The following is a 9,641-nucleotide window of genomic DNA, read 5'->3' as shown; positions in this document are numbered from 1 at the left end:
ACACGGGATTTGTGTATGTGTCTATTTTATTTATTTATTTAGATTTAGAATCATAAAAAGATTTCTACCTAAAGCTCTTGGCACCCTAACATATTCAGTTAATTACACAATACTAGCAAATGCCAGAAGCATTAAAATAATCATTGTAACAGGAACTCAGCCAGCCAGGTACCTACAGAAATTCATTGCTGTTCAGAGCAGTGTTGCTGTGACTTTATCAAGTGTTGTGTTGTGGGAAGGCAGTTGGAAAGTGCTGGGTCTTCCATTTTTTCTCTGAATGAATCAAAACACTGAATAATTGATCTGAACTCAAAACATGAACAATCTGCAGCCTGTGTGGTTTGAGGGGGAGGGCGATGACCTAATCACTTATGACCCTGTTTCTGTATCCAACAACTGCATCAAATTGAATATTCTGCAGCTTGTACACTGCTGCCAAGGCATGCTCTGGAAGAATCCTGGAAGAGAGATTGAAACATTTAATTGAAATAATGATTAGAAACTTTAAAACTGTGTGGGATCATCTCCCCAGGATCCATGGAACTTCTGTTTGTTGGACTCCCTCCTGCTGTAGGAAAGGGGGATAATGGGTAAGAGGAGATGCTGGCCTGGGGCCAGAGTGGGAGGGCCAGGGGAAGCTGGATATATGCAAATAACTTCCCCCTTGTGGAGAATATGTCCAAAGAATTAAATAGCCCTAAGATATGTTACTCCTAGAGTGCAGCCCCATTCCACCACAATCTGCCTCCCTTCGTGGGGATTCCAAGGGCTACTGCCTGTGCAGCATTCCGTGGCGACATGGCTCCATTGCTGGAGCCCCAGGGATGCTCTTGTGCTTCTGCTGAAGGATTTGTATACTGGATGCCCTCTTTCTCCCACAGGGCAGCAAACCCTCACACCCTCTTATTATGATTTGGTGGCAGCTACAGGAAGAGTGTCAGGTGAAGTTTCCTCCCTCTAGCGTTCCTCCCATGGGTTTTTGCGTGTCCGGTTACTATTGGGTCCCAAGAAAATAACGTAAGTAATTTCATTTTGAAAATAATCTTGATTTAGGTTATCTCAATAGCTGTTAGCGGCTTTGGCGGGACCCTAAACCCTGAATTCTCAAGGCTTCAGAAACTTTGCAATTATGTGGGTCATTTTATAAGCCACCTTTGAAACTTATCTAATAATAACCTTCCTGTACAGCTGCCAAACGTTTGTAACTCTGTCTGTCCCCGCCACCACATGCACATTTTAGCCATGTTAGCTCTCTTATTACTCAATATAATGAGGGCTTTTAGCTCATAAATCTAAAATTGTAAAAATGAGCCAACAATCTAGTCCTTTTTGAAACGGGACTAATCACAGCACATTAATGAACTGTTAATGCACGTCAGCAGGGTCCAGCAGGGTTGTGTCACACCCCAGTTTGCCTCCAAGTTTGTGTTTCTGTGGACAAAGCCTAACAAAAAGTTACAATTTGTCAAATCAAATGTTTGTGGACACATCTAGCCAAAAATAACATCAGCATAGCTAAGTCTCTCAGGAGTGTGAAAAATCTGCATTTGAGAGACATAGGTAAGCTGACCTAACGTCCAGGGTTGACAGCGCTAGGTTGATGGAAGAATTCTTCCGTCAATTTAGCTATCACCTCTTGCGGAGGTGGATTATCTAAGCCAATGGGAGAACCTCTCCCCTCACTGTAATAAGTGTCTACACTGAAGTGCTACAGCAGCAGCACAATGGCACCTGTGCTACTGTGGCATTTTAAAAGTAGATGTAGCCAAAGACTTTTTCTGTGGAGTGTGACATCAGTTTGTTAAGGATCCCGTGCTCTACTGTCAGCGGTGTTTCATCAAACAATGAAATGGTTAATTGGAAATGTTATTCAAATTAGCTAATTTGACATGCAGTACCTGGTGCTGGATTTGCACTCTGGGGCAAATCTTGTAACTAGGTTGGGTGTTGGGCAGAAGTGCAAGGGGAGTGTAGTGAGGCGGTGTGGCTCCCTGCCACCCCGGAAAAGGAGGAGCCCATCCGGAGGCCGGAGTGGGTGGAGCTAGGGAGCTCAGAGCCCACCCCTCAGAGGGTCAGGTGGCAGCCTGGAAGTATAAAGGCTCGCCCTCAGAGTTCAGTCAGGCCCCAGCCGCCGGAGAGGCCAGACGCCTGCAGCCTAGCTTGTGACTGGGAAAACTCTGAGGCCCAAGGCAGCCGCCAGGACTGGCTGGGCCTGCCCTGTGCCCGCTACCTGGAGGAGTTGCCGGCCTGCCCTGCGCTCGCTGTCCAGAAGAACCTATGGTGCTGGACCCCCCAGAGGACAACACCCTGACCCAGGTACTACCCGAGGGGGAGTGTGGAAGTAGCCCGGGGACAGTCGACCCCTGTCTGGCTGCAGCACTGCCAGAGCCCATGACAGTGTGTTGCGGCCAGGATCCCCACTGACTATGCAGCGGGTTTTCTGCTGCTGCTAGGGCCCCGGGCTGGGACGCAGTGGAGTGGGAGGGCCTGCGTCCCCCCTGCCACCCAACCGGTGGGTGGCAGTCTCCCCCCTCTCCCAGGCCTGAGGAGGCTTGGGCCTATTGCTATTGTCTGTACTGCTACTGCTCAGCCCTGCTTGAGGGCCTGAGCTCCTAACTCAGCATTGTTGCCTGCCCTGACCCAGGCCTGGGCTTACATTGTTTATTTCAGTTACCGCAAGGGCTGCCGAGGAAGACCCCCGCGGACAGACTAATTCCCCGAACAGTAACTGTATGTAGTGAGCCGGTGTGGCTCCCAGCTGCCCTGGAGAGGGTCGAGTCCTGGTTAACCCTTGTACAGGGAGGTATAGGGGAAAAAGCCTGCTTCCTAGGCTGTGGAGCTGTTTTGGAGCCATTTCGCAGAAGCTACTTTAGCCTTTATGAGACTGATGGCCTGGAAGGTTGAAATGTTGGTCAGGAAGATTGTGACGCAGCAGGATCTTTGGCCCCACTTCTGACCTTCGCCCAAGATGCCCTTGCTTCACGTTCTGCTCACTGAGGCAGAGTGGCGACACCATGCTCTGCAGAAAGTGCATCTTCCCCTGCATATCCCCTAACACCTCTAACCACAAATCTGTCCCTCCGTGCACTTATAACCATAGGTTCCACTGCAAAAGGGGCCCCTCAGAGCCAATGAGAAGGGGACTCAACTAACCATTTTTTGTGCAAGAGCTATTAGTACCATCACAGAGAGAGACACTGTCCTGACTTAAACTATTTTGTGACAGTGCTATGGTTATATTTTAAAACAGTGAATAATAGTAATGTAGTGCTGGAGGAGGTCTTAAGTGGTCATTTTTCCATCTCCCCATGCTGAGGTAGGATCACGTACACCTAGACCATTCATGACAGAAGTCTGCCTAACCTGTTCCAATGATGGGGATTTCACAACCTCCTTTTGTAACCTATTCTAATATTTGACTAACCTTATAGTTTGAAAGCTTTCCATAATATCTAACCTAAATCTCCCTTGCTGGAGATTAAGTTGACTATTTATTTCCTTACCCTCAGTGCACATGGAGAACAATTGATCATCCACCTCTTTAAGACAGCCCTTAGCATATCTGAAGACTACTATCTTACTATATATTTTTTGTAAAACATTTTCTGGTGCAGATATTTGCTGTCACAGGAGGATAACAACTATCTGACATCAACATACTTATCAATGAAGATGGGGTGGCTTCGTTTTCTATTGATCACTTATTCAAATGGCTTACCACCCCACCATACTTTCTTTTACTGATTTGGTTCCACTGTAGTAAAATGAGTGTTTTTCTGAAACAAAACTTCAAGAGAAAAAAAATCTAGACGTTTGCACATTAAGAAATAGTTATAACTCGAGTTTGTTTTCTAATATTTCCTGTACATACTTTTCCAATATTAGATGTATCTTCAGAAATGATGGAACAAAAATCATTTTCTGGTTGGTCAATATCCCCTCTAGCAGTTTATTTGCCACCTTCTCTGGCTCCAAAACTTTCATGAATCTGAAACGAAAGGCACATGTTAAAAGTAGGACTGAATATCATGGAATCATTAGGGTCAATAAATTCAAACTAGGATGCTTTAAATATTGATGAATCAAGATAGTACAAATATCACTACTAGGTGAGTTAACTGACATTATGGAGCTGAGATACTATGTATTGATTATCTTCATTTTTACATAATTGAACTGAGCACCAAACCTGGAAATGAGTAAACTGTAATATTCAGAAAAGACACTGCTAAGGGCAGGGACTTGAGATTCCCACTGTTCAATGGTCTTCAAATCTTACCTTATACTTGGATTTTTGACAAATCCAGTATGTGTAAAAACAGGACAAAGGCATGATGTTTTTATTCCATCCTTTCCCAGTGCAGAAAGTTCTTGTGTTAGGGCTTTATGAAATCCAACTGCAGCAAACTTGCTTGAACTGAAAGAGAATTACAAATGATCCGGCTGAAAAACAGTTCCCAATCCCAGTTACTTTTGACATAGGCAGAAAATTATCTGCCATGCAGCTCCACTGTCTATACAAGTATCAGAGGGGTAGCCGTGTTAGTCTGAATCTGTAAAAAGCAACAGAGGGTCCTGTGGCACCTTTAAGACTAACAGAAGTATTGGGAGCAATACTTCTGTTAGTCTTAAAGGTGCCACAGGACCCTCTGTCACTGTCTATACAATCCATCAGTAGGCTTTCAAGTAGGATCAGCTGGCTCAGTAACGTCATCTTACCAAGTTTTCCTTCTCGAGATTTTATTCTCAAGAGGCAGTGTGGCCTAGTGGCTAGAGTACTGGTCTGGGCTGCAGAGCTGCCACTGGCCTGCTACATGACCTCAGACAAGTCATTTCACCTCTCCGTGCCTCAATTTCCCATTGGCTGGAGAAAACCTGTTTATCAACTCCCCTTGACGTAGCTGGTTTAAACACATTTTAGTTCTAATTTCAGCACATCTGCATAATCCTTTGTGGGTTGACTGCACATATATTAGGCAAGAGTATTAATGATCAGTGAATTATTAGTTTTCCAGTGACATATCACTTGAAACCTTTTAAATACAGATTATAACAATAGGGAGTTGGGGTACACTGAGCTGGTCAAAAGCCAGCTGAAACTCACTGCTAGATACCAGGGAGCCCCTTACCTTCTGGTACGGGGATGCTCTTAAGGTAATATGTACACATTTTGTACATGAGCACTTACTTCTACAAGAAGTATCTCTTAGAACTGGAATAGTTATCTTTGGTGTCGGTTGTAAGGACAGCCCTTGTTAGTCAGTGGGAAACAAAAATTAAAAAATGGTGAAGGAGATTGAAATTTAAAATCACATACCTGTAAGTCACCATGAAAGAAGCTGCCAAATGACCAGCTGCTGAAGCAACAGTGACAATATGGCCATGGTTGTTGTTCAGCATTGCTGGCAGAAATGCTTTTGTAGTCTTGAAAATAGTTAAAAGAAAGAAAAAGTGTGTGTGACAGACAGCAACAGAGCAATCAAGAGAGAAATGTATTTTCTATGTAGGTCACTGTTTAGTGTATTTTAAAACTAAAGTATTTATTGTCTTTAAATAGTTTAAAAATACATTTTATTAAACTTAACACACTGACACTCTAGTGACATTTACCCAGTAATGAGCGAGAATGTTGACCTCGAACATTTTTTGTATCTGATGGTCCTGAGTTGAGAGCAGATCGGCAGTTGTAATCACTCCTGCATTATTTACCAAGATGGTAACATCTCCAATGTCTTTTTTCACCTTTTAAAAATTGAAGAATTTAAATACATAGTTACATGCAGAGCTAGGAATTGTAGAGTTGACAGTGTTATACCAACTAGTTTAGTTGGTTTTAACTTTTGAACCTCAGCCTATTGTAGAACCTTGCTTTTTGCAGAGAAGAAAAATCACCAAAAGAATTCAGATTCATCAGAGGAAATTATGCAAATTCTAAGTCCACCCCAGGGAGCTCATTGCAGATTTGGGGCTATAATATAAATCAATCTCCAGTATTAATTACAGAGCTCTGAAAAACTAGATTCAAAAGATACTGAAAGTTACCCAAATTAGTTTAACTCATCTGTAGAATTATAGTGCTTTTAATACAAAATTCTATGTTTAATTGCCCACAGCGTTGTTAATACTGGACTAGATATTAAAAAAATGATGGTCCCTACTCCAAAGAGTTTACAATCCAAGGGGCAGATTCAGAAAAGGCATGATGTCAAAGAGGAAACATAAAGAAGAGCATTAGAATGGACACTTTCTCTTTTAATTATTGGTTAACTCCTCCTGCAGAAGTTGGTGGGAAAAGTGAGATTTTATTAATTATCTGAATGAGGTGAATGTGGTACTGTGATAAACAGGGGCCACATACCCCAAGGGGAGAACGGAAGGTTTAAACCTCCCAAATGATCAGTAGAATGCATACTGTATTATTGTACTATAAAAGCATATTGAGTGAGGTCTTTTATGAAAGCAGGTGATGCTCTGAACTTGATGGCCATTATGACACACATATCCAGACTAGGAGGTACGCTGGAAAACTGTTCAGAGACAATAGGGAACTTGTGTTAGGAAAGGGATTTTATCTACTATGGAAGTATAAAGCCCTGAGACTGTCTCTGTATGTTTAGTTTCTGTGTAACTTGTATACATTTGCTCTCCCTTACTATTTCATCTTTGAATCTGTGTTTATTCTGTTAAATAAACATTTTGTTTATTTTCACCCCAAGCAGGTCCCTGGTGTGTAAACTGTAGAGTGTGCCAAAGTAAGCTGGTGTCTGGTTTCATGCCTCCGGAGGCAGAAGGGAAAAGTTTGTGTGTCTAGTAGTGAAGAAATCGGGGAGGATGGACCTCGGGGTACTTGGGACTGAAAGAGCTCTGGTGTCACAGAAGCCAGCGTAAGACCTTATGCTTGTGCACTGGCTATTGTTGTCAGGAATCTGAACCATAGCTGCACAGCACAAAAGCCCACAGAGTTGCAAGGAAGGTGGTGATGGAACCCCTTACAGGTCTGGGGGATCACCAAAACATCACAGGTACCCTGCGCGTCTGTTCCCCAATCTTCACTGAAGCTGAGACATGCACATTGCAGTCTTACCTTCTCTGCAGCACTGTAGATTTCCTCCTTTTTACTGCAGTCCACCACAAAAGCATGAGCTGTGGCCCCCAGCCTTCTGCACTCTGCAGCTGTTTCCTCAATGCCATGCTATAAATGAAAAAGGGGAAAATCACAGTTTCTCAGAGGTGCCTGGACTGGATCCTATTATTAGGGCACCAGTCGGTCCTCTTATTTTTCACACCCCTAAGCACTGTAGCTATGTAGACCTAAGTTTTAAGTACAGATCAGGCCTAAAAGTTTGCAAGACTGGGGGCGTATTTTGTTGTTGTTGTTGTTGTTGTTAAATAGCTCTCTCTCCATTGATGCCATACAGCAATGGAAAACATTTTAAAAACAGGAAATATGGTTGTAGAACCATCAAAATTGTCTAAGGGATGCAGGGGCAGATGTAGAAACTGAAAATACTTTAATCCCCCCCTTCCACCAAATTGACTAGATGTCAAGATCATGGTGTCCCATTAAAAGAAAACGGAACAAACAGGTATGTTGACTACAATTCCACTTAAGTGAATATTTATGTGAACCACAGCATAAAGTCTTTTAAAGGGGCACAAAATCCTCATTCTACTTATACACAGCATACCAATCAGTGCTCTGACTACCATTAGAGGCAAATGTGGATGTTGAGCACTTGTGTGAATGTGGATGTAAGCCAGGGTCTGAATGAACTCTCCCCTGCCATCTAGCGATGAACTGTGGGTAAAGACTCCAGGATCATTGTGTCTCACCTACTCTGCCTAGGTATTCAGCAGACAGAACTGCTTTGCCAAAATGATTGATTTTGGCTTTGGGGGGTTAAAATTCCCTTTAGTATTCAAGTGGCAGAACCTTAGAACATGGCATCCCAGAGGTGCAAACAGTGACAGTGCAGTAGCAAGCAGCGAGTGGTGGCAGATATAGCAGCAGTAGCAAGCAGTGGAAGAAGCAGCAGCAAGCGGCCAGCAATGGCAGTAAATCCGGCAGCGGCAGAGGCATTGCTCATCCATTTTCTGGCGTGGGAGGTGAACCAACCCAAATGCAAACCAGGATTCTGGGGAATGTTACTGACCTCGGACAACGAATGCAAGTGGGGGGAAAGGACTAAAGTGTGTTAAAAGAACACTCATTTGTAAGACTTTCACACCGCAAGGTGGGAAACTGAGGCAAAGGACGCTGCCCAATGTACTGTGTGGCAGGTGTTTGCTTATGGTTAAGGTTAAGATTTTGTCACAGTTATTTTTACTAAAAATAACCGACAGGTTGCGGGCAATAAACAAAAATTCACGGAAGCCCGTGACCTGTCTGTGATTTTTACTAAAAATAATGGGGATGCTGACGGGGGATGACTGAAGGCTGAGCCTTGTGGCGGGGGAGAGATCCCAAGCCCCACTGTGGGACAGGGGAGGGGTCCAGCACCGGTTGCTGCCGTGGCTGACAGCTCTGGGGCCCCTGCTTCAGCCCCAGTGGCTCAGAGCTCCTGGGTCCCCACCGCCTGCAGCAGCTGACTGCTCTGGGGTCTCCACCACCCATGGCAGCTCAGAGCTCTGGGGTCCCTGCTGCCCGCAGTGCCTGAGAGCTCTGGGGCTGGCAACTGGGAGCCCCCACCACCCGCAGCTGCTGGGTGCTCCGGGGCCCCCGCCACCCATGGCACCTGAGAACTCTGGGTCTGGTGGCTTGAAGCTTGGGGTGCCACCGCCACCCATGGGGGCTGAGCGCTCCAGGTGCCCCTACTTCCTGAAGAGGCTGAGAGCTCCGGGTCCCTGCCAGCTGAGAGCTCCAGCCCTGTTAGCCCAGAGTTGGGTGGGGGCTCAAGTCACTTGTATTTAGTATTGTTAAGAGGGTCCCCTAGATACTGAGCCCATCCTTTATTGCTGCCAACACTACCAGGCAGAAGAGTTACATGTATAGTATATAGATAAGTTTTAATCTAACCTCCTCTTTCAGATAAAAGACAATAATTTCAGGGTGGGATGGTACTGGAGATAAAGTTTACTGCATTACCTTATTGATGTCCCATAGAACCAATCTGCTTTGTCGATTGGCAAATTCATAGGCTGTTTCTCTCCCAATTCCATGACCAGCACCGGTAATGAGAACAAGCTCTCCACTGACAGACTTCCTCTTCACAGGAATGAAAAGCTTCACAAAAGCCTCTATGTAGGAGTAAATTATTATAGGTAAAAGCAACAAAAGCTCCATAAAGAGATTCATTTTTCTACAGACTTTCAGTACTTTGACCCTTAGTCGCTATTTAAAACAATGTCGGTTATTTATTTTTCAGAGACCAGGAAATGCTTCTCCACTGGAGACAGGACGGGAAAAAATGCTGTTTATGTGCATGTGACACCGAGAAAAGGTGTCTGCTGTATCTGTAAAATTAACTACCTCACTGCCAAATCAATGACATTCAACCTATTCAACAAGAGACAGATAATTAGGACAGGGCTGAAACCTGCCTGGAATATGTCTAACAAATAAGATTGTCTTTATTTTCATGTGTCTGCTGATACATGACCTTGTGGGATTCAGATTAATAGATTATAAAGCCCGAAAGGAC

General features: G+C 44.3%; 1 protein-coding gene across 1 annotated transcript; it reads right to left on the bottom strand.

Annotated features, from left to right (window-relative positions):
* LOC117878496 (17-beta-hydroxysteroid dehydrogenase 13-like) lies at positions 1–9,412 on the bottom strand. Its single transcript, XM_034772725.1, has 7 exons — positions 9,086–9,412; positions 7,085–7,192; positions 5,611–5,742; positions 5,318–5,424; positions 4,280–4,417; positions 3,872–3,988; positions 1–458 (listed from the first exon to the last, which is right to left on the bottom strand). Exons 1-7 carry the CDS (start codon positions 9,293–9,295, stop codon positions 362–364), a joined length of 909 nt encoding a protein of 302 aa, XP_034628616.1. The 5' UTR covers positions 9,296–9,412; the 3' UTR covers positions 1–361.
* Between the last annotated feature and the right edge of the window lie 229 nt (positions 9,413–9,641).

The sequence above is a fragment of the Trachemys scripta genome, chromosome 5 (genome assembly GCF_013100865.1).
Source record: "Trachemys scripta elegans isolate TJP31775 chromosome 5, CAS_Tse_1.0, whole genome shotgun sequence".
In the NCBI taxonomy this organism is placed as follows: Eukaryota; Metazoa; Chordata; order Testudines; family Emydidae; genus Trachemys; species Trachemys scripta.
The sequence above is the reverse complement of the archived record's forward strand: the minus strand, read 5'-3'. Positions and strand labels throughout refer to the sequence as shown.